Raw genomic sequence first — 25,526 nt, 5'->3', positions numbered from 1 at the left:
TTAAAGGTTTCCCAAACAGGTTTTTCCATACAAAAAACACCTAGTTTCTGTTTTTTTCTTATAAAATTGAAATAATATTTTTTGTTTAGAGTAGCCATATGGTGGCCAAATATTAACTTTCTCTGCCTTTTCCTGTTTAAGAAAATGTAAGTTTAAGCCAGTTTTGTTTCCGCCTACCCTCTGCCAGGCACCCTAAAAGGTATCTCAATAGTACGGGAATGTTAGATTTTGTTATATGATGGTCTGGGAAAAAATCCGAAATGCATTTTGACTTCAGGGCTCGAAAGAGCATAAACCCAGGGATCGAAAGAGTCTGAAACCACATTTTGTACAACCGCACCAAGAGTCATTTTGTTTGTCCCTATACAAAAAATTGCAATTTTTTGAAGTTTTTTGCCTACAGATCGAAAACGGTCTGTCAAATCGAAAAACCAGTATTGTAACAAATGAAGGTAATAAAAAGATCTACAACTTTTACTACGAACAAATTAAAAAAAAAACGCTCAAGTAAAAGAGATATGACAACAATAAGAAAATCACTTTTTGACGTGTTTAAAAAAAAAACCCTTACTTTTAAACCAAAGGGATAATCGAAAAATGTTATTTAACATATATTATAGAAAATTAAATTATTTCAAGTTTGTCATACATTGTTTTTCTGTAGGTTCAAAAATACGCGAGTTAAGCCTGGTACGCTGCTCGCGCTAAATTTTAGCTGAGATAAAATTCCCATACAAGTTATCGATAACTTGTATGGGATCCATTTTATCTCGGCTAAAAATTTTCGATAATTTGTATGGGAGCTAAAATTTAGCGCGAGCAGCGTACCAGGCTTTATGTGAAAAACTAAAATTTTTATTAAAAAAAAAATGGCGGCCAAATGACTCTTGGTGCGATTGTACAAAATGTGGTTTAAGACTCGTGTCTTTATGCCTTTCGAGCCCTGAAGTCAAAATGCATTTCGGATTTTTTCCCAGACCCCCATATAACAAAATCTAACATTCCCGTACTATTGAGATACCTTTTAGGGCGCCTGGCAGAGGGTAGGCTGAAACAAAACTGGCTTAAACTTACATTTTCTTAAACAGGAAAAGGCAGAGAAAGTTAATATTTGGCCACCATATGGCTACTCTAAACAAAAAATATTATTTCAATTTTATAAGAAAAAAAACAGAAACTAGGTGTTTTTTGTATGGAAAAACCTGTTTGGGAAACCTTTAAGGGCGTATGGCAGAGGGAAGCCTGAAAAATATCTGGCTTAAACTTATATTTTCTAAACCAGGAATAGACATAGAATTTTTATTTGTTACCATCATACGGTTATACCCAACAAAAAATTAGCTATTAGGTTTTTTATTAGAAAAATGCATTTCAAAATGCTTCAAAGCGGTCTGGCGGGGCGAAAGCTGAAAAAAAACTTCTGGCACCCACATTTTTGAAATCAGGGGATTTTTTATGATTTTTTGGTGTATCATTTATTCGGTTTATACCTAGCAAAACGCCAAAAGTTGATTTTTGACTGCACTTTGGATGCGTCTGGCAGAGGGAAGGCTGAAAAATAGCTGGCTAAAAATTATATTTTCTAGACCTGGAATAGACATAGAATATTAATTTATTACCATCATTCGGTAATACCTAACAGAAAATAAGTAATTAGGTTTTTTATTAGAAAAATGCACTTAAAAATGCTTTAAGGCGGTCTGGCGGGGGGGAAAGCTGAAAAAGAAACTTGCGGTACCCACAGTTTCGAAATCAGGGGGATTTTTTATGATTTTTTGGTGTATCATTTATTCGGTTATACCAAAACGCCAAAAGTTGATTTTTTGCTGCACTTTGGATGCGTCTGGCAAGGGAAAGCTGAAAAAGATCACTGCCAGACTTTTTCCGTTGACATACTGTGGTGCATATCTAGATATGTGCATACTCAAATTTCGGTTATATCAAAACTGCCAAAATATGCTGCCGGCTCTTAGACTAGTACTTCTTTTCCACTGAAAAAAGATAGGAGCTCGGGAAAAAACTCAGTTATATACTTTCTGTATATATGAATACGTGAAGCATCTATCTCTTTCTTGCATGCAAGATGAAATAAATTTCCCCTCCATTAAAAGTACACAAAAATGATAAAAAATTTTTTATCACAACCGGTCTTAAGGCTTAAGTTTTAGCTCCCATACAAATTATTGAATTTTAGCCGAGCTAAAATGGATCCAGGTGCTAGGCAAAAAATTGCGAAATTATCTCATTTGGGCTCTAGTGAAAACAGGCTATTATACCATTTCTTGTGCTACGTTTCCACCTACCCTAAATCCAAGATTTAGCTAAGTAGATTTAGCATAAATCTCGAGTTTTATTCTAAATCTCGGATTGAAATTAGGTGAAAATCTTAGATTTAGGGTAGCTGAACCCAAATCTGAGATTTAGCGAAGTAGATTTGAAATAAATCTCGAGATTTATTCTAAATCTACTTAGCTAAATCTCGGATTTAGCGTAGATGGAAACATAGTATTGCAGTCATTCTAGTTTATTTTATCGTCAAAATTAAACATCGCAAGTTTTCCACAAACAAGATTAATAGCCTGTTTTTACTAGACCCCAGATGAGATAATTTGGCAAATGAGGTCAGTTCAGGGGTCGAACTACGGCAAATTCAATTTTTTTTTTCTATAGAATTTGACATTCGAAATGAGATAATTTGCGTAATTATCTCATTTGGGCTCTAGTGAAAACAGGCTATAAGACGTCGAACGTTACCACCCAAAATTGTGCCGGAAAATTTACCATATCGTCGCTATGAAAATAGTATGGAAATTGACAAACTTGGAAATTTTAAACAGCTTTTCTGAAAAATTAAGATTTTTGAGTTATACCAGTTTTCTTAAACAGTGATGATATGTTGGTAAAGTTTTTCCTTACAAAAATGTTGAGAGCTCGTTTACCCCATCGACAAACTATACCAAGACTGGAAACTTTCGTACGTCTTACCCCCCAAAACCCTTTTATGTACAGTGTTGTCTGTGAATATATCGTCCCGTTTCTGCCTGAACCACGTATCTACATTTAAGGTGTATCGTTGAACGACCGTTAAAAAAAACATTAAATTGTTTTTTTTTTTTTTATATATTTTTTTTATTGAATATTTATTAAATTTAATTTTTGTTACATTTCATTTGATTTTAAAATTAAAATTCTGAAGCGAGGCCGCTGTCCATAGCAAAAGGCTGCACCTCGATTTCAGAAAAGTAGAATTAAGACTGAACATTATGATTTATAATTTAAACATGAAAAGTAGTGCAATTGTTGAACCTTCCCACGATCGAGACAAAGGGTTTCGTATTTCGGCACGTTTAGCCAACGGGAGGGGAAAGGGGGTGTATCCGTTGTGGATTAGTTTTGCTGTGTTAGCAAAATGGCGTGGGAACCCGTTAGAATTTTATAATTGTGCCGTTAGGCGAAGGGAGGTTTCCGGGGAAATGGGATTACGGTTTCAGGTGGAGTCTCAGACGTAACTCCTCCCCCCTTAAGATTCTTCTCCGGAGAATCCTTCTTTTCAATATTAATTTTAATTTTATTATTTTTTTTGAAAAAAAGTACTAGAAACGAAATTAACATCGTCAAAATTATAAAGTTAAACCCGTAGTTAATATTTGAATTTGATTTATGGTTAAATTTTAATTCTTCGATCAATTTCCGATTTTCAACATGTTTCGCGTGTATTTCTGTCGTGGAAAAATTCAACTCGATTGCTTTTATATTTACATTACTTAAGTTTGGGATTACAAAACTTTCGTAGTACATGAAATTTTCATATTTTATATTATTTATTTTAACTACACAATTTTCAAGTTTTATGATATAATTTCCTTTGATTTCTATTTTGAAATCGTTACAATTATGGTTTACATCAGTTTTTGGCATATTTTTAAGAATTAAAATATTATTTGTTAATTGTTTAATTTCAGTATTTTTGTTTTCTATAAAATTACATGAAGTATTTTTTTCAAAAATATTTTTTATACAATCATCAGTTATCATTACTAAATTTTCTTGTCTTAATATTTTATTATTATCTACAAATATATTTTTACCATCAGTAATTAGGGACTTATATTTAGGAGAGAGCTCGAGATTTTTAAAATTTGGAATCGGTTCAATAAGAATTCTATGATATTTTTTATCACTATAATTTGGTATCAATATTATAAAAATTATTTGATTTTCATGAAATATGGTAGAACTTTTAATATCTTTGAGTTTCTCAAGTGTTATGTTGAAATTTTGGATTTCTTTTAGTGACAGGATATCTTTTCCTAGGAGACCTAGTTTACTAAGCAGAATGCTTTCTTTCACTTTCTTTACCTGATTACTCAGTAACTGGATGTCGTATTGAATTTGAAATGCATGTTGCATACTCGTAATTCTGAAATTTTCTTTGTCAATTGCATTGGTTAAGGACGAGAATTGGTCTTTTATTTCTCTCTGTTGTCTGTTTATATGTTCTGTAATGTTGTTTATGTTTTCGTAAAATTTTGTGTTGATTTTAATTTGGTCGTTGAGTCCGTTTACAAGAATTTTATTGTTCTCTTCATCTATGGTGAGTCTTGATTTAATTTCGGTTTCGTCCTCATAGTCCATTGTCCCCGCTAAATATTTAAGGCTTTTTCCTACAAAATTAAAAAGTGCTCGTTTTTGTCTGTCTTTTTGGGTTAAACTTTCGATTTCTTGTCCTAATTCATTCAGTCCATGTAGGATAGTTGGGTTTTCTTCTAGATTTGTTAGTTTGTCAACGTTGTGTTCTATTAGCTTAAAGCTTTCTGTCCATAGTGTCAGATTTATTACGTGTAAAATTTTGAAATAATTTTTAATTATTTTAATTTCGTTGTCTTTTATTAAAATGAATCCTTGACCATTATTTAAGTCTTGCACTTCTAGTTTTTGTCCCCTTGTCGATAATGCACATGTCAGTAAAATGATTGTAAGAACCTGAAATAAAATTTTTCTTTCATTGTTCGTATTTGTATTTGCGTTTCACCTGAGATTTGTAGAATTTACTACCTTTGCTATTCTTTAAATAGTTTTTGTCAATGATTTCTGGATCTTCTTTATCATAGATTGGTTTTAATTTGTTGCTATTTCTATTTTTGAGGAATGTATACCTATCTTCAGTTAAGTCAATGTCCTCCCTACCTTTGTTAAGTTTTTGTGTATATTTTTCTTTATTTTTTTGAACTAGTTCTGTAATTTTAGGAAAGTCTTCTTTATTAATTATTCCGTTAAGGAAGTTGATTGGCCTTTGTTTTGTTGAAGAGTGGATCGTGTTATTATATATTTGAACAGCTTTTAGGACCATGTTTCTAAGTGTGTCATTGTTTTCTTTATCTGCTTTAAAAGTTCTTATATGCTCATTCAACGTAGAGTGGAACCTTTCTATGTCTGAGTTTCCTGTTTTCTTATATGGGGTGGATATATGTAATTGTACGTTGCATTCTTTTAAATATTCTTTAATTATGATTGACGAGAATCCGGTTTCACCATCTGTCACAATTTTTTGGGGGGTTCCAAAATTAGCGAACCTATTTTTTAGAGAATTAAGAAGACATGTCCACGTTCTATGTCTTATTTCAAAGACTGTTACGTGTTTTGAAAACTTGTCTATCATTGTAACATACATAAGGTTTATGTTGGCATACCAAATATCTATGTGTAGTATTTCATTTGGTTTTTGGGGGGTTTCTGTAATTGAATATGGTATTTTAAGTGGTTGTCTTTCATATTTTGAACAATTGCATATTTCACAATTGTTAATAAATTTAGCTATTTGTTCTTTTAAATTTGGAACGTAATAGATATTCTTTATCTCCTCATACGTTTCGTTTATTCCACGATGGTTAAATAATTTGTGTGTTTTATCAATTACTTCCAATACCTTTTCTTCGTTGTCTAAATCTCCAAGTAATTTTGAACATTTGACTAAACGCAGAAGTTTATTTTTGCTGAAAAATTTAATATAAGTGTCCTGAAATTGGGCAAAAAGGTGATCGTTAGTGGAGTATATTCCGACGATACCTTTCGTTGGGAAAAAGGATTTCATAATGTCTAGCATGAGTTTTTCTTTATACTCTTTAAAATCAATAACTATTCTTTTTTTATTAAAGACTTTATAAAGTTTGTGGTTATTTAAACCATCAGAGTGGTGTAATATGATTTGAGTTTTATATATATTTACTGGGGATTCGATGATTGGAATATATTCGGTGCTATCCCCCAAGTAACAATTTTACTTGCATAAGGTCCATTTTCTTCGATTCGGCAAGCTATAGTTTGTATAAGTTTAGTTTAAGGCTTACTTACGCAAATCATCCATTTTGGAAACAAAGGAGGTCTCCTTAAGGCCATCTGGAAGTGTTTAGAAGAAGCCTTGTAAATATAAGTTAAAGAAGACCTTCATAAGACCTGTTTGAACCGTTTTAAAGAAGCCTTCTATTTTCAAGTGACAGAAGGCTTTCATAAGACCTGTTCCAAGAGGTTCTTTAAAGTATGCAATGTTTTCATCTCTCAAGTATGCAATGTTTTACACCAATAATTATGCAAAGCTTTTATCCTGCAGATATGCAATGAAAAAACATTGCATTTTTATGTTTGGTTTCAATTAGCTCCCTTTTTGCCACTCATCTTTAATATTCGAGTATGGTCTACTGGTAAGGTGCTGGCTTGGTATGCAGAGGAACGTGGGATCGATTCCTGGCGGGGCCATTTGTGAAATAAAAAAAAATGTGTTCTTTTTCAATTAAAATAAAATTCTTCCCATTTCAGAACGACAGGAAAAGCATTGACATGGCCAAAAAAGAAGAAAAAACAAAATAGAAAAAAATTAAAAGAAAAAAAAAAATCAATAAAATCTTTTTTTTTTATTCATAAATTTAACATCTTATAACAACTTCCATAAGGCCTTATTATAACATCCAATGCAAATGATAGTTTCCTTAGCGAAGCTATAGTTTCCCTAAAATGTTTCATTGTTTTGTAAAAAGGCCTGCATAAGGTCGTTTTACGCTGTTCGTCACAAGCTATTAGCTTGCGGATTGCCTGTGGAGGAAGGTCTTGGGGAAATTCGGTAATGTGCGCCAAAATGATTTGCATAAGACTTGTCCTTCTTCTTAAACAAGACAAAAAATAGCTTGCATTGACCCTTATGAAAGCTAAATTGTTACTTGGGCCTCGCGAGCGCTATGAATTGTTGGAATTATGGAAACCTCGTCGATATTATTGGGATTTGAATTCTCGTGAAAATTAATTTCTAGGCGAGACAAGCCATCTGCTACCTGGTTGTCTTTTCCTTTTACGTATTCGACTTCGAAATTGAATTCTTCTAACTTCAATTTCCATCGTTGAAGTTTTGAATTAGGTTCTTTTAGGGAACTTAACCAAAGCAATGGTTTGTGGTCTGTGCGGACTGTGAATTTTGTACCATAAAGATAGGGTCGAAAATATTTAACGGCCCATACAATCGCCAAAAGCTCCTTTTCGATTACTGAATAATTAATCTCGTGCTCATTAAGAGTGCGACTAGCAAAACATATAGGGTGTGAATCTTGTGATAGAACGGCTCCCAGAGCATATTTCGATGCGTCTGTTGTGAGTACGAACTTTTTGTCAAAGTTTGGATATTTAAGTATAGGGTCTGAAGTTATTAACGTTTTTAATTCTTCGAAGCTATCAATATAATCAGGGTTTTTAACATCAATTTTCGCATTCTTTTTCAAAAAATTTGTCATAGGCTTAGCTACTTTTGAATAATCCTTGATGAATTTTCGGTAATAACCGGTTATTCCAAGGAATGCTTTTATCTGTTTAGCTGTTTTTGGGATTTGGTATTCTTTGATTGTTGAAATTTTGTTGGGATTCTGTTTGATTCCTTCCGTTGTTACGACGTGTCCTAGAAATTCAGTTTCGTGTTTCATGAATTCACATTTATCAAGTTGGATTTTTAAATTAGCTGCTTTTAAAGTTTTAAAAATTTTTGTAAGGGAATCGATATGTTCCTGTAAGCTAGTTGAAAAAACTATAATGTCGTCGAGATAAACGAGACATATTTTATTTATATGTTCCGCTAGGATGGAGTTCATGAGCCTTTGGAACGTAGCTGGAGCGTTTTTCAGGCCGAATGGCATACGTACAAATTCGTAGTGGCCATTGTCTGTGGAAAACGCTGTTTTCCAGATATCCTCTTCGGCTATCTCGATTTGGTGAAACCCCTTTGCCAAATCGAGCGTGGTAAAGTATTGAGCTTTACCTAATTTATCAAAAATGTCCTCAATATTGGGTATAGGGAATTTGTCGTTGATCGAGACATCGTTTAATTTACGATAGTCAACGACAACCCTCCATTTTTGTTTTCCCGAAGCATCCAGTTTTTTTGGGACGACCCAAATTGGAGCTGAATAGGGAGATTTGCTAGGGCGGATAATTCCTTGTTCCAGCATTTCATTTATTTGTTTGTGTACTTCGTGCTTGTGTACTTCTGGGTATCTATAGTTTTTGACATAAATAGGTATGTCGTTAGCCGTTCTAATTTCGTGCTTAATCGCATGGGTGAACGAGAGATCATTACCTTCTTGGTAAAAGATGTTTGTGTATTTTGATATTAATTTTTTTATTTCGATTTTTTCCTCATTATTGAGATGATTTAGTCGTACTTGTTCCATCACTGGGTCTTTACTTGTCTCAGTGTGGTAAATACATAAACTAGGTGTATTTTCTTCATAAAAACAAGCATCTTCCTCTTGTTTGTTGAAAAAAATGGGTATTTTGGCTTCATTTGTAATTAGAAGTTTCTTTTTGTAGTTAATTTCAGCTTCTAAAGGGAGTAGGATGTTATTGCCTATCAAACCATCGAATTGATCGTGGAACTTGTATTCCAGAAGTTCTGCGGTTTTGTCTAGTTTGAATTCTTCGAATAAAGGGATTTTAACTTTAGTATTAATTGATATAGGTGTACTAGTCGTCATTACCTTAATCGGTCTGTCGAGAAGTACTTTCCATTTAGGATGACATATACCTGGATTTAATATGCTGGTGTCAGCACCGGTATCAATTAATATCCTTAATGTGAATTTTTTGTTTTTTGTTCTACAAACTATATAGGGAAGTCGGTTAGGCTTTCCTTGATAAAATCCTGCGCTTCTAAGGTGTTTATTTGTCTGCTCATTGCTGACGTAGTGTCCATGGGTTCTACTGTGTCGTTAGAGTTATTCTGTCCCGAAAATGGTCTATTACCGAACCTTTGGTATTGTCCGCTTGTGGATGGAAAGTTATCGTAATTTGAATTGTAATTTCTTACTTGCCCACTCGAAGAATATCTAGGGTTTTGAAACTGTCTACTTGGAGTAGAATTTTGATTTCGGAACTGTCCGCTGTTAGATGAATTATTGTTAAAATTAAAATTGCTTTGATGTTCATCTCTTCTAAATGGATTTCTTATAGTATTTTCGTTATTTCTGTGCGGTTTTCTATTGTTTGCAAAAAAGTTTGTTTGTTCTGTTTTCATGTAAGCATACCCTGATTCATATAGGATTTCCATTGCTTCTTCTAAAGTTTTTGGTTGCCTACATGCAAGGATTCCCTTCATTGGTTCTGGTATTTTACTCTTGAAAACGCGTAAGGCCATTTCACAATTCTTTTTTATTTCGAGTGTTGCTGTTAGAGTTTTGTCTATTCTTGTCTTGTTGTTAAGTCGTCTTAGAGCTTTTTTTATATTGTCATAAAAATATTGACAATTGTCTGAAAACTGTAGCCCCCTCAAGTCATCGTAAAGTTGCTCGACTGTTTTTCTGTCCCCAAAATATTGATAAAAAACTTTTTTAATATCGTCCCAGTTTGAAACCGTATTATTAATCTCTAGAGCCTCTCGAGCTCTTCCTACTAATTTATTTTTTATTATGTCTAGGAATATTTGCTGACTATTAGTGTCATATTTAGATAAAGAAGGTTGAATCCTATCTAATAAATCTATAAAATTCTGAAGGTTTTCAATATTACCATTATATGTGGGAAGGGAGTTTAAATATTTAATTGGGTCTATACTTAATTCTAGGTTGCTTACAACTGGTGGTGTCATGATGACTGGATCTATTTTTATTCTTTCCAACAAATTAGTCAGTTCATCAACTATGTCCATGCAAAGCTTCAGCTCCTGTTTAGTTGCACTTGGTCCTGGATATGTTGTATTTTGATTGTATTTATTCTCACTTTTATCCAATTGTTTATAGTTTAAATTGATAGTACTTCTTCGCACTTTTATTCAATTATTTATAGTTTTAATTGGTAGTACTTTTTCGCACTTTTTTTTTTAATTTAATTATTATTACTTATTCGCAAATTGTTTTAATTTGTAGTACTTTTTCGCACTTTTTTCAGTTATTATTACTTATTCGCACATAGTTTTTAATTGGTAGTACTTTTTCGCACTTTTTTTTTCAGATGTACTTATACGCAAATTGTTTTAATTGGTAGTACTTTTTCGCACTTTTTTCAATTATTATTACTTATTCGCACATAGTTTTTAATTGGTAGTACTTTTTCGCACTTTTTTTTTCAGATGTACTTATACGTACGCCGACTGCGCCATTTAAGGTGTATCGTTGAACGACCGTTAAAAAAAAACATTAAATTGTTTTTTTTTTTTTATATATTTTTTTTATTGAATATTTATTAAATTTAATTTTTGTTACATTTCATTTGATTTTAAAATTAAAATTCTGAAGCGAGGCCGCTGTCCATAGCAAAAGGCTGCACCTCGATTTCAGAAAAGTAGAATTAAGACTGAACATTATGATTTATAATTTAAACATGAAAAGTAGTGCAATTGTTGAACCTTCCCACGATCGAGACAAAGGGTTTCGTATTTCGGCACGTTTAGCCAACGGGAGGGGAAAGGGGGTGTATCCGTTGTGGATTAGTTTTGCTGTGTTAGCAAAATGGCGTGGGAACCCGTTAGAATTTTATAATTGTGCCGTTAGGCGAAGGGAGGTTTCCGGGGAAATGGGATTACGGTTTCAGGTGGAGTCTCAGACGTAACTCTACACAGCAAATTTTGTTCAGTTCTTAAAATAAATATACATTTTTCTCAAAGTTAAAAATATAAATTGAACAAAGGGAAATCAAGTTATGTTTATGACATATTGATTGAGTTGTTTCTACACTTAAACCTTTGTATCTATTCTTTCTGTAAGTTTAAGAGCAATGTTTAACAGAAAATGAAATCTTTTAAAAAAATGTACTTACGAGGTTCAAGCAGAAACGGGACGATATGTAAAAGCCACTTAGAGGATATATTATATCCTTTAAGGAAAGCCACCACGTTGGTAAATGACGTTAACACGCACACCTCGCAGCTTGTAGGCAAACGTCATTAGACCGCTTAGTTTCCAGTCTTGGTATAGTTTGTTTATGGTTTACCCCATTTACTTTTTTACCACGTTTACGCTGTTTAATGAATACCCCTAACAGGCCGCCTCCACAGGACATAATTTTTGTCATGTTGACGTGTCTTAACAAGAAATGTCTTGTGGAGGCTCGCCATTTCTTGTTACGATTCAATGTTAGACAATCGTGTCTTCGATTTTGTCTGAACACGGATGTCTAACAACGAATTTGACAGATGTGTTTTTTTTTTCTTATGGAAGTGTAGTTTTTTCATTATTTTTTGTAATCTCATGAGGAAGGTTGTCTCCGTAGTAGCGGACGACCAAATATAATTTTTTGTTTTGCGAATTTTTGAATGTTTTATGTTGAATTGAATGAGATTTCATGAAATGGTATATAATTTTTGAATTTATTTATTTACTTTGAATTTATTTAATAGATATTATAATTGATTTTTATAAAAAAAAAAGGTTGTTTATTTTTTAGAAGGCAAAAAAAACAAAGCAAGCAATAGGTACATGTATAAATTGAAAATAATTAACAAAAAGAAGTATTCATACAAAATTTACTGCATATAAAATAAATTTTGTCCGCAAAAAATCATACATCATCCTCTGGCGAACGAGGCATATGAAATAAAATGTCCAAACAAAATTTGCCCAGCCAAGAAAAAAAAAATTGTTATGTTGTAGATGTTAGACATTGAGTTAGAGAAAAATATCTCCTGTGGAGGCGGGGTGTAATGTTTAGGTATAGAATTTTTGTCACACAATTACCCGCACCGCTACCACAGTACACATAATAAGAGCTGCGTTCCTTTGGAAATATTTATCTACTTTTTAGTACTTAAAACTACTTTGATCTACTTTGCTATACTGAAAAAGTAGTTCAAAGCAGCTTTAAGTACTAAAAAGTAGATAAATATTTCCAAAGGAACGCAGCTAAGGTAATATATTCCGAACGTTGTCAAAATTTGTTTGTCAAAAATGTTCACCAATCTGTCAGGTCGGCCTTTAATTTTTATATTTCAATCGCAGTAAACAGGAAATTTGTTTTTGTTTTAATTTATAAAATGTCATTTAAAAATATTATAAATTGAAAAATAACAAATTTTCTTCGTGTTTCATCGCGGAAAATGATAAATAATTGTTTAAAAATTAGTGGTGTGCGTGGTTTATCGGTTTTTTCGCGTTTTTCGTCGGTATTTTAAACAATTAAGAATTCGGTAGCTGACATTGGTCGCCAAAGTGTCATGTTTTGACAATCTGGCGACCAATGTCAGTTCGGAATATATTACCTTTTTATGTGTACTGTGCACCGCTACCGCATACCTTTTCGGTATCACCCAACGCGGCTAGTATGCTCGTGGTCCAAGACATTTGAGTTTCACCATGTGGTGAAATAAGTTTGCTCATCTCTATGGCACAGTTTGAGAACCACTGTATTACCTACCGAAAGACGTCTTGTAACGAGACTCGAATGTGAAATGTCAGAATGCACATTCGCGCCAGTATATTTTTGATTTTTTAGAAATTTTTTATTTTGAAATAGAAATACACAAATAAAATAGGAAAATAAACACCATAGAATATTAAACAAATTTCAAAAGCATCCATATGGGTATCACAGGCTTGATACCATTTCTAGAAAAATCCTCTTCCAAAGTTCATCTTAAGGTAATCAAAATCTTGTTTCATTTAAAGAAATCTTGTCCTTTGTAAAATAATCTTATTTGCCTATTGCCAAGGATTTGCGAGGAACCACCGTAGCAGTGGACACATATTGTTGGTTGCACAAAGGCGTTTTCAGTTGTGCCGACAAAATCTGTCGAGGCGAAGACACTGACATGTAAGTGAAAGTCTTCTTTATTGCAATATCCTTAAACCCATTTTAATGCTTAGGTATGTCACGTATTGTTTAAAATACGTTTCCATGCTTCTATCCTTTGACATCAAACCAATTTTGGTATTTGATGGTCGTCACTTACCTGCCAAAGCTCTCACAGAAAAACGTCGACGAGAAAATCGAGATGTCTCGCGCAAAAAAGCAGCTGAGCTGCTTCGTCAAGGTAAAACTACCGAAGCGCATTCACAAATGAGACGATGCATTGATGTAACTCACGATATGGCTCTGCGTCTCATTAAAGAGTGTCGTTTGAGAAATGTCGATTGTATTGTCGCTCCCTATGAAGCTGACGCTCAAATGGCGTTCCTAAATAAGCTAGACATTGCTCAGTATGTCATCACTGAGGATTCAGATCTTACACTTTTTGGATGTAAAAAAATCATTTTCAAATTGGATTTGACCGGTTCTGGTTTACTTGTTGAGGCTGACAAACTTTACTTATCGATGGGTTGTCGCCAGGAAAAGTACACATTCGATAAATTTCGAACGATGTGTATTCTTTCGGGTTGTGATTATCTTGATTCTTTGCCAGGAATTGGATTGGCTAAAGCTTGTAAATTTGTTTTAATGACTGAAGAGGATGATATGCGACGTGCTTTGCCCAAAATTCCACAATATCTAAACAAGCGTTCTTTAGAAGTAAATGGAGATTATGTTGAGAATTTCCTTAAAGCAGATGCAACTTTTAAGCATATGTATGTCTATAATCCGTTAGAAAGACGCATGCAAAGATTGAATGATTTAGAGATTTTCAAAACAGATGAACGTTATTGTTCAAATGCTGGTGAGCCGCTTGATGATGGTATTGCTTTTCAGTTGGCTCTTGGAAATCTTAATCCATTTTCGTTAAAAGTACTTGATACTTGGAGTCCTGATCATAGGTTTGTATTAAAAATTTATTTTTTTGTGGTTTTAAAATATTTAATTTGTTTACTTTTTTTTCTTCAAAAGTCAGACTTTTAGCAATGTTAAAAGGACGAAACATAAAAGCATTTGGCAATGTAATTTTACACCACATAGTCAGACAGATAAGAAACAACCAGTAATTTCGTTTGCGATACAATTTAAGAAAGTTGATTACTCGAAGATGAAGAAAGAAGAAGAACCAGAAGAAAGGTTGGTATTAAAAACTTTAACTAATAAATTCCATTTATATTATTCTTTCACTATGCCCTGGCGACCGAATAAACAACAACAGACTTATGTGGGTTAATAGAAATGCTAGTTGGTTTAAGTCAAGTTGATAAATAAGAAAACCCGGCCTCTCAATCGGTAAGATAATCGTACATAAATTTTTTTTTGAAAACATTGAAAAGGGTTATCAAGTGGATTTTATCATAACAGATTTTTCGAAAGCTGAAAAAGTTATAAAAGTTACGTCTGGAGTTCCACAAGGTAGTCATATTGGCTACTATTTCTAATATTTATAAATGACTTTTTTTTGTCGTCATGTTTTTTTTTTGCGGATGGTCTAAAATGTTTTCTTGTATATATAATTCTAATGATTGTTATTTGTTACAAGAAGATCTAAATAGGCTTTCGCAATGGTGCAATAAAATCAAATTGTTTCTTAATATTTCTAAATGTCAAAGTTTTTCCTTTACTCGTCGCTTATCTCCCTTATTGTCTAATTATTGTATTGTTCTCGAAAGACTTTATGTAAAGAAGGTTCTTGGAGTTATTTTTTTACTCTAATTTAAAGTTTAATCAGCATATTGACTTTATAGTTAATAAAGCTAATTCAATGTTATGGTTCGTTATGAGGAATTCCAAAGGCTTAAAAGATCCATATGCATTAAAATCTCTGTATGTTGCATATTTTTGATCAGTTCTTGTATTGTAGCGTGGTGTGGAATCCGTTTTATAAAACATATTCACTAAGAATTGAGAAGGTCGAACAAAAGTTTACTCGATTTGAAAAAAATAAACTGCTTTAGAATATAGATATTATGCCTCATTACAATGCAAGATGATAGCTTATTGGCTTGCATACTCTTGAGAACCGACGCAAGATATCGAGTCCTTCCTGCCAAATTATCGAAAGCGTCATGGTGCTTACGATGTTTTTGGTTGCAGTAAAATCTTAAATATTTTTTTTTTTCTATGGCTTATTGGAGACAATTTTGATGTGAATGTTTTCATGAACAATTTTTGATTAGATTAACATAAAAAAATTGTATGTTATTAGTGTTGGAAGAATACTATTCAATGTTGTCTTTAATTCATAATTTAATTTGGCGCTCAAGATAATTTGGCAGGAAGGGCTCGATACATTCAATTACTTTTATAAGAGATATAAATTATCTTATCGCATTAATTGTTTTTTTTTTGCTTGATTTAATTAATTTGTATGCTCCAAGTCGTTTCCTTAGAAATCGAAATTTATTCCAGGAAGTAAACTATAGAACAAATTATGCATTAAATAAGCCTATAAATCGCTGTGTGAGAGAACTTAATGCTATTTGGATTGATTTTGATTTTAATTTTCAATATAGTAGAAAAACTTTTAAAGATTTGTTAAATTTATATTTTTTAAATAGATAATTTTATATTAAATTGTATTATTTCCTAGTCTGTAGAGTATTGTAATAGGATTGATCTCTGCGAAATAGCTTTAACTCCAGCCTATGAACTTGGTGGCAACACCCACAAATTATTCTTGCTTATCTCAAAAATCCTTCTTGACCACAGAGACAGAATCACTGCAAGTAAAAATAACACTTCCAATGATCACATTGTTTATTTTATGCAATAAGGTGGTGGAGTCAGTAGTCGCCCAACTAACTTTTGTTTACCTTTGACTGTACCTTTAAGTTCAGTTTTTCAAGATATAAATTAAATGTGTATGTGATTATTAGTATTCGAATACAATTTAAAATTCTTTATTATCTATCTATTAAAAAAAAAAATAGTGAAATTTTCAAAATTTACCAATTGTACATATTATCATAGTTAAAACAATTTTTAACATGTTTTACCCTACGTAGAGAAAAAAGGGCTACACAGTGTTGTGCCCAATTTACATTTTCTAGAAACAAACGTCACCCTTACCCCTCTTGTCTAAAACCTAACTGGTTAGGCGATTGAAAAATCATCGTTTAGACAGGCACTATTTGAGTAAAATGAATTACATACAAAAAAAAAAAATGAAAAAATATACCGTACAAAAATCCAAACCACTATCTTGTTTATCATTTCTATTTCTGCTAAATGCACTACTATTATTTCTATTTTTTCATTCAAAAGTAATCAGCGTGAATGGCAAATCTTTCAGAAATCCCTTATTTGATTAAACTTTCATTTAAAAAAGAAAAATTAGAAACAAGCGATTTTTATTTGGAATCAAAATAAAAAATAAACAGTTTTTAATGAAAAAAAAAAAAAAATGATATCTAGATTAATTTTAAAATAAGAATTTCAACCTATCATTTGTTGTTGCTTACTTTTACCAAAAGTTGTTTTAATATAGAAAAAATGCAAACACAATTTATAAAAAATATGTTCTCTAATTTATGTTTCATCAATAAAAAAAAAAGAAGAAATTTGAAGGAGTATAGTATGAAGGAAAACGACATTAATTCTTTTGATTAACATCTCTTATTTTTGTTTTATTTGTCAGGCCCGAAGAAGATGAAATAGTTTCAATGTACAATGGACCACAGCCTCCGAAAAAGAGGATCTGCAGTGATACAGACAATTGCATCATTAGACCCACTGAACTAACGCCAACTAAAAAAACTTCTTACAATCCATTTCCAATGGTTTCGCCACGAGAAAAGAAACCTATTTTTGAATTGGTTCTAAAGCCAAGTCCACGTAAACTGCCACCAATTAATCCATTCAAACGTTCCATATTCACAACCAAAACTGAAGTTCGAAGTAGATTTTTTGCATCGAATGTTTCTCTTGCTGGTGAAAATAATGCTCAAAGTGAAACAGAGACTAAAACGAATCCAACACTACCAGAACAAACTTCTGAAGAAATTATTGAAAAAGTTACTCGAATTGAAGAGATCTCAAAAGAGAACAATGAAAAGAAAGTGGCTTTATATGACTATAATTCTCCCTCACCAGTAAAGAATTGTTCTATTAAATCAGAAAAATCACCAAGTACCTTCATCCAGCCAATCAAATCGGAGAGTGCTACACAAAGCCAAATACCACCGAGTTTTGATAGTGGAATTAGTTCAATGCGTACAACAGCTTCTGGATCATCAACACAAATTAGTTGTAGAGATATTGGAGTTAAGAGATTAAAAGAAGAAGACGATGATAATGTGATAGAGTTATCGGATAATGAAGAAAAACCTACGCCTGCATTTAAAAAAATAATAACTCCCAAAAAAATACAACCTGCGGTAATTAACTTTTATTTATCTGATGATGCATACATTAATTAAATTTCATTTTTTAAATAGAAACCTCGAACTCTTGGATTATCAAAAGTGAAAAGGACAAATAGCATTACAAGCAAGGTGGTGCCATCTAATCAAACTCGTTTAAGTATGTTTGGTTTTCAAAAAAAGTAAGTAATTACTGTCGTAAAAGTTTAACTAGATTTTATAACCCGAAAAGAATTTGGGACTCAATTTAAAATTCTGGAGCAGCTAAGTTGTCTATTGTTCATCAGTTCGTGCATTCGAATGCTGTATATGTTTCACGGTTATTTTAGCCCCTCTGTTTGCAGCTTTTTCAAATGTCTCTGTAAACTCCTTTAGCCCGTGAATGAATCTTCTTCTTCATTCTCCATGCAAATTGATCTGCCCATTACTAGAAGATTCACTGTTATCAATTTCCAAACGTCCGCCCCCAGACGTTGACTTTTTTCAGGGGAACTCCCTCTTGCGAGAGATTGACAAAGCCTCTTAGAGTTTCATTGTCATGAAGAACTGCATCTTATACTAAAGTTTAAAGAAGGCAGTAAATTGTAGGTTCTAGGAAAACTATTTACACGCACACAGAAATTGTTGAGAAGAATCTAGGCCTTTGTTCTCCGTAAGCCCATCGGATTTTTTAGCCGGCCGCATACAGAGCATCAACCTTCTTGTAGATGAGGATTCTTTACTCCTCGGAACGTTCCTTCATCCAATCAAAGGTAAATGATATGAATTCAAAAACTAAGATGGCAGTATGTAGGTGTTCAACAACATGTCGACACTGTGTGTGCTGTGGATGTATATGTAGAAGTAGATTTAAGTATGTTTTCAGTTAAAGTACCCTTAAGCTTTCCAAGTGTTTTTACAAGTATTAAAAAAAAGTAATAAAAATTACAAAAAACCGCAAAATATAGACGGTCGGCAATCGGAAGCTTCCAAACGGGTCAAAACTGAATCACAATTAACTTTTGCAGAAGGTGATCAATCACTGATCACTTTCTTACAAATCACCGGCCGTTGAAATCTATGCTTGAAAAGCCGTCTTTTCAACTTGGTTATAAATCTGGAGAAAGTTTTTTGTTCTCAGTTTATAGAATTTAACAGGGCCGTTTTACTTTGATACAGGTTCTTCCTTCAAATGGCCTCTCCCAGAACACTACATACACTTACCTCTGGATATTTCAGTATGTGTTTAGCTGTTTCTTCGTTTTAAATGCAGAATCTACATGTTGAACTATTTACTTGGCCTAAAATGCTTAGGTGCCTTCTTTGCTTGCAATGGCTCGTGAGGAGACCAGTGATCATCCTAAGGTTGTTCCGCTGTTTGAAACGCTCTTGGTTGTAGTTTCCTAGAAGCACTTTGGCCTGTTGAATTTTTGGTAGATTTGCCCAGTCTTGTGCTCTCCTGGTTTCCTCGTCATTTTTATTTCGTTTTTAATAAAGTTTTCTCCTATTCCGCAATACGGTTCGCTTCCCATTAAAGGAGAAATTGCTCCCGCTTTTGCTACAGAGTCCGCCTCCTCGTTACCCTGGACACCACCGTGCCCAGGTACCTAGTGGAGAGTGACTTTGTTCATTTGCCAAGTTCGTTAAGTTTTCGTAAGGACTCCAATACTAGCTTAGAGTTGATTGTGTAGGACTTAAGTGCTTTTAGGACAGCTTGACTATCAAACATAATTTTACAATGGCATTTAATTCAGCCTGAAACATACTACTTGTGGATTGGGCCATTGGTACGGAAAGTTTGATACTAAAAGTTTGTTTGCTAAAACGCCAGAATCTGCACCTTCCGTTCTTCTTGAATCGTCAGTATACTATTTGATGGTGTTTTCTCTAAATGCCTAATTTGTAAATTCACCTTCCCAATCTTTTTTATTTTTTCACAAAGTTATAATTTGTGACCATGACATCTCTTGTAAAGTTAAGGAAGTTTTCTTCTGAGTTTCTAAAAAGAAACTGCTTAATTCTCGATTTTGTATTTTCTTCTGACGCTATTATTACTCTTGTTCTGGTACCAAAGTCTCCTAATATAAATTAAGCTGTTACTAGTTTAAATAGTTTAAATGCGTTAAAAAATTGCAGCTTTATAACGTTCGACATTTTTCCACCCATACATCAATGAATTATTTTATTTTTTTTTTAATTCACAGACCATCGTTAAAATGACAAACCGTGCCAGTCATACATACATATCTCTTCGTTCCAGTTTCAGTATTTATTTATTTACAGTATGTTTTGTTATGTTTATGTTAGTTTTTGTATAAGAATATAAATTAATAACTTAAATCTATACCATTGGTGTTAAATGTGTTTGAAAATTAAACTTATCATCATCGAAAGGATCATCTGTTTGAATATGGAGATTTTCAAAATCATTTGGAGCAATTATTCTAAAAGAGAAACAAAATTGAGTTAGTTTAAGCATTTATCATTTTACAAACAATACCTTATTGCATGCAAATACATTCGTGACATTTTTTGATCTTCTTTTGAACCATAAGTAAAATCACCAAGAATTGGATGTCCTATTGAAGAGCAATGCAGTCTTAATTGATGGCGTCGACCAGTGATAGGTTGGAGAATAACTTTGGAGATTTTTTGCTTTTTATACATTCCAAATGCAAGGACTGTGAGACGAGTCTGTGATTTGCGAGAATTCTTACAAAATTCAGATTCAAATTCTGTGCACATTTTCTTGCTTGTATTTTCATATCGAATATCTTCTCCTTGAGGGAAAAAGTTAATAAAATATCGTTTTAAGGGCCAATTTATTGAATCGCCATTAAATTTAAAACCGCCATTAAAAAAGGCAATTCAAAACAAAATTTAATTTTCAGTCTCTTTTAAGGATTTTTTTTAAAATTTGATATCATTAACTAAAAGTAAAGAGCATTAAATTTAAAAGGCCTTTTAGTTTTGTTATGTTCATGTCATTGTCATTAAAAAAAGCAATTTTAAAATTAAAAACAAAATTTAATTATTCAGTATTAATACAGTAAAATAAGGAGAAAAAAGGGGTAAATCTCGGAATGAATGTTAGTAGAAATTTTTTTTGCTCAATATCTTCCTTTTGCCATTCTATAACATACCTCAAAAGTCTAGAAAAATCTCATGTCCGCTTGTCGCGATTTCAAGGTCAAATCGCGAAATGGAGATTTTCAAAATTAGCAAAAATAGGCTATGGTATTATATACACATATGATACATGATTTCAATCTATTTTTTAATGCTGATTCCAAAAAATCTAAAATCAAGGCAATCTGACGTCTCTGAAAAAAGTTATACCTTTTTTTCATCTTTCAACCCATATTATTATAACAGTTGCTAACTTACTACCGAAAAACTCTTAAAAGTAATGGTAGCGAAATCATATTTTGCATGAGGGTTTTCATATCCATTAATATTAAGAATCAAAGCAATGCAATGCAAAAAAACATTTATGTCTATGACAAAATGGTATTTTTTGAGAAAAGGGGAAATTTTGGGATGTGCACTAAAAAACATCCTGGTACAATCTTGGAATTAGTGCTAATAGGCTAATTTTGTTGTTTCTATCTTTGTTTGGATATTCTATAACTTATGTCAAAAATCTAAAAAAATCTCATGTCCGCAAGTTCTAATTTTCCAGGTTAAACTAAGTTAGGTGCAGATTTAAAAAAATTAATAAGAAAACTTTAGATTCTTATATGTATACCAACATAACCCATATCATTTCAAGGTATTTTTTAACGCTGATTCCAACAAAACCCACAAACAAATCAATATGACCATCCCTGAAAAGTAATGTACCTTATTCATGTTGATCTGACACAAATATCTGAAGAGTAGTTTTTCAATTTTTTCAAATCTGCACCTTATCTTCAAACCAAGAAAATTAGGACTTGCGGACATGAGATTTTTTTTAGATTTTTGAGGGTAGTTAAAGAATATCCAAACAAAGATTAAAATGAAAAAATTAGCCTATTAGCACCTATTCCTAAGATGAACAAGAATCTTCTTTAGTGCATATCCTAAAATTTGCCCCTCCATCAAAAAATACCATTATTTCGTAGGTATATATATTTTTTGTAATGGATTGTTTTGATTTTTAATAATAATGGCTTCTAAAATCTTCATGCAAAATTTGGTTCATCTACCATAACTTTTAAGGGTTTTTCGGCAGTAAGTTTGCAACTGTTATAATAATATGAGTTGACAGATGAAAAACAGGTATAACTTTTTCCAGAGACGTCAGATTGTCTTGATTTTAGATTTTTTGGAATCAGCATTAAAAAATAGCTTGAAATCATGTATCATATGTGTATATAATACCATAGCCTATTTTTGCTAATTTTGAAAATCTCCATTTCGCGATTTGACCTTGAAATCGACAAGCGGACATGAGATTTTTCTAGACTTTTGAGATATGTTATAGAATGGCAAAAGGAAGATATTGAGCAAAAAAAAATTCTACTAACATTCATTCCGAGGTTAAACCCTTATTTGACTGGATTATATATTTATTTCTATTTTTTTTTTAAGTTTGGCCTTTTAGATAAAAAGCAAAATTTCACTTTTTAAGAGGGATATTAATCTATTTATTCACTCTCTATTAGCGTTAAATGTCAGTTCATTTATTATTTCATTATTTTTATCTTATGCCTGATTCAAAATATTGCGAGACGACGAGACGAGAGCGCTGCGAGAGTAAAATTGATATCTAGTTTTTGATGTTTGGCCAAATAATACCTTCTTTTTACTTACATTCTTCTATTTCTTGTCAAAAATAGACAATTACCAAAAAAACTCTTTACATTACCAAATGGCTTAAGATTTAAATGATCATGTATTATATATTAATATTAATACATATATTAATCAGGCATTAAAGTTTGTGCTTCAATTGAGCTAACCAATAAAAAAGCTATAGTATGGAAAACAATAAGTCTAGAATATTTGTTGGACGTGTGTGATGAGAAGAACGAAATCTAGAAAGGTGTTGCTAGAACATTATGGGCTTAACATTTGTTAAATTTTGTGATGTGATTTAAATGAATTTATTTTTTTTTTCATCGGTCAACTGCTGATTAAATTTAGCATTTATGAACTATGGAAACCTCTATTGCGAATTTTGTAGGTAAACCACGCGTAGGTGATCACGCGACTGCGACTAGAGAGAAGTTCTAGTAGGGTTATTTATGGGTATCTAAGAGACAAAACTTCACTTAAGGTTTTTATTCAAAAAATTAATGCAATTCTCATCTACAGAAAGGCAGGTGTAGTACTTCATTTACTAGATCATCTCCTCTAATTCCAAAGAAACGCAACTAGTATATATACAAGCACATAACTAACAGGGTTGCGGTGCTGCATAGAAGTCTTAATTTGCTTTTGCAAAATGTTGATATTTTTTTGGTTGCTCAGATATTAATTTTTAAAGGTAGATCATTTTTTCTTGCCCATAATAGTTTTTGACTTTTGAAGAAAATTTGTTTTGAGAAATGTGTGATTAACATAATGTCTAAAAAAAAATAATAATAACCAAAAAGGTAATATACGAGATTAGCGGAAATCTCATACATTTTATGATATACTTGGGAAACCTATTATGGGCAAGAAAAAATGAATTGAACAGAGAAATTATCATTAACATGAGTAAAGGCATAACAATGTAAATACGATTTTGTTGTGACCTATGAGACTTTTGTTCGCGATATCAAAAGCAAGCTCTGTGCAAAAAAATTTGGAGCGTTTGAATGAAAGCACTTTTTCATACAAATAGTGCGGGATTCTTTAAAGTTTCCATTAAAAGCAAAGGATTTAACTAAAGAAGAGTGAATTAAATAAATTTTTAATGGTAAAGTATATACCATTTTAATAGTTCAATAGTTTAACAACACTGATAATTAAAACGATCAAATTTAATATTTAATGGAAGCTCAATAAATTGGCCCTTAATGATGTAGATTCAATATTTACCTATTGCCACATTAATATCTCTATGTGCTTGTCCCTCAACGTGTCCATTGACAATTGCAATGTAATACTTTTCGCATTTTTGATTTTCAAATGATTTACTTAACGAGGCACACGCTTTCTTGTGCAGTGGAATGCACAAGATTCCACTTGTAGAAAAGTCCAACCGATGAGCAAAATAGAATTCGTGGGTTAGCTTTGGATTACTCAAATCTGGAAGTTGATGTCTTAATATTGTTTGAACTGTATTCTAGAGAGGAAAGAAATGTAAATATCAGTTGAAAAGGTTGTTAGTCTTTATACAAACCTTCTCACAATCATTGCTATTAATTAATAAATCTGGCGGTTTATTTACGACGAGAAAGTGTTTGCTTTGATAGAGTATATCTATTTGGGAGAGAAATTTTGTATTAGTTTTCAAATTCACATTTCGAAAGAAACTAACAAATTTTGTTAAATAGTTGCTTGTATTTTTAATAAATTTCTCGACAACTTCTGCAAAACAATACTGAAGCAGGCGGTCAAGTATATTTTCAATTGTCATTTTATGAAATTATAATTATTTGTTATAAATTGGGATATTGCGTTGATTTGGAAGAGTTTTCTTGATAAAATAATAAAATTAAAAATTTAAAAGTAGAATTGAATTTCTTTTGCGTATTTTCTGTTTTGTTTTTTTTTTACAAATGCACTGGAAGCTGGAATGACATCTGTCAAATTGACATTCGGAAGATGACATTTGTCTGGAAAGTCAGCGCTGCCGTTTGTACATATACCTTTATTAGTAACGAGTAAAATGTATTAGTTCATTCGACCGGTTAAATTAACGAGTGTTCGCTATACTTGTGATTTTTCATACAGATAACTTCTTTGGGCTTTGACTTGACGAAAACTTAGTTTTAGGGCCTCATTTGGTCTTTATAATTTAAAATTATCAAATTCAGCAGGCGTTTGCGAATATGTTTAAACTTTGGGAGACGATAATTTGAAAAGATTGATTCATCGAGTTGTGAAATTCAAAAACATTCTGTTTGGTTACTGCCTAAAACAGAAATATTTCTAATGTTTTCAACATTTCAAACCCAATTCCTGTTTGGGTACTCTGGAACTGTGTAGTTTTGTACATTATTTTTGTCAAAAATTTAAATATTTCTGTTTTAGGTAGTACCCAAACAGACTTAATATTTGCAAAATCTTAGTTCAAAATTACATAGGTTTATCATCTTCAAAAATTTTAAAAGTCAAACTTCCCAAACTCGAACTTCCTTTAGTCGTATTTCCCTATAAATTGAAGTTTTTGTGACACCTTTGCGTATAAAACTGTAGGTTTTTAAATTTTGTTTTCATTTTTTTAGGTCGAAGTTTCTCTCAATTTTTTTCCTTCCATTGAGTTCGACTTATAGAAGTTTCACGTTCTCTCAAACGCTTAGGAAGAAAAATCAAATGTAACTACTTTTGATTCACCATTTCTTGTTTATGAATCCAAAAACATATTTAACAAATACTGTGCCCATGTTCTGTAACTTTTATCACTGGCGATAAAATATTTAAATGACCTTAAAATCCATTAAACCTTATCAAAATAAAAGAAATTTTGTTCCAGATCATAATTTCTTAATTCATAAATTGCCCAGGGCCCCTGTTCTGTAACTTTATCACTGGCGATAAACGTTTTTCAACGTCTCTAAAATCCACTTTCTTCCATAAATAAAGCAAAATGTATTTCAAATTCAGAATTTATAAATTAAGAAATTATGATCTGGAACAAAATTTCTTTTATTTTGATATCAATAAAAGTGAATTCACTCCTATTACGTAAGTCGTTTGTACTAAAACGACACTAAAACGACTCGCTCTCGAGGTCAA

At 32.1% G+C, this 25,526-nt stretch overlaps 2 protein-coding genes across 2 annotated transcripts; one reads left to right on the top strand and one right to left on the bottom strand.

Moving 5' to 3' along the window:
- The first annotated feature begins 12,907 nt into the window (after positions 1-12,907).
- LOC129916521 (exonuclease 1) lies at positions 12,908-19,995 on the top strand. Its single transcript, XM_055996517.1, has 7 exons — positions 12,908-13,100; positions 13,172-13,272; positions 13,326-14,210; positions 14,281-14,445; positions 16,949-17,687; positions 17,748-17,854; positions 19,856-19,995. Exons 1-7 carry the CDS (start codon positions 13,041-13,043, stop codon positions 19,869-19,871), a joined length of 2,073 nt encoding a protein of 690 aa, XP_055852492.1. The 5' UTR covers positions 12,908-13,040; the 3' UTR covers positions 19,872-19,995.
- On the bottom strand, positions 19,956-25,174 carry LOC129915041 (RNA pseudouridylate synthase domain-containing protein 1-like). Its single transcript, XM_055994496.1, has 6 exons — positions 25,166-25,174; positions 24,106-24,124; positions 23,968-24,047; positions 23,664-23,910; positions 20,152-20,431; positions 19,956-20,095 (listed from the first exon to the last, which is right to left on the bottom strand). The coding sequence occupies exons 1-6, from the start codon at positions 25,172-25,174 to the stop codon at positions 19,993-19,995; spliced, it is 738 nt and encodes a 245-aa protein (XP_055850471.1). The 3' UTR covers positions 19,956-19,992.
- Positions 25,175-25,526: the final 352 nt, after the last annotated feature.

The sequence above is a fragment of the Episyrphus balteatus genome, chromosome 3, assembly GCF_945859705.1.
Source record: "Episyrphus balteatus chromosome 3, idEpiBalt1.1, whole genome shotgun sequence".
NCBI classification, from domain to species: domain Eukaryota; kingdom Metazoa; phylum Arthropoda; class Insecta; order Diptera; family Syrphidae; genus Episyrphus; species Episyrphus balteatus.
This window is presented reverse-complemented; position numbering and strand designations above follow the sequence as displayed.

Excerpts from the sequence above, each read along its gene's own strand:
- LOC129915041 (XM_055994496.1), bottom strand. Across the intron at positions 23,911-23,967 it reads ATAGCAATGATTGTGAGAAG|AATACAGTTCAAACAATATT; the intron begins GTTTGTATAAAG and ends TTTCCTCTCTAG. Across the intron at positions 20,432-23,663 it reads AGATATTAATGTGGCAATAG|GAGAAGATATTCGATATGAA; the intron begins GTAAATATTGAA and ends TTTTCCCTCAAG.
- LOC129916521 (XM_055996517.1), top strand. The coding sequence starts at position 13,041 with ATGGGTATCACAGGCTTGATACCATTTCTAGAAAAATCCTCTTCCAAA. Across the intron at positions 14,446-16,948 it reads GAAGAAGAACCAGAAGAAAG|GCCCGAAGAAGATGAAATAG; the intron begins GTTGGTATTAAA and ends TTTATTTGTCAG. Across the intron at positions 17,688-17,747 it reads CCAAAAAAATACAACCTGCG|AAACCTCGAACTCTTGGATT; the intron begins GTAATTAACTTT and ends TTTTTTAAATAG.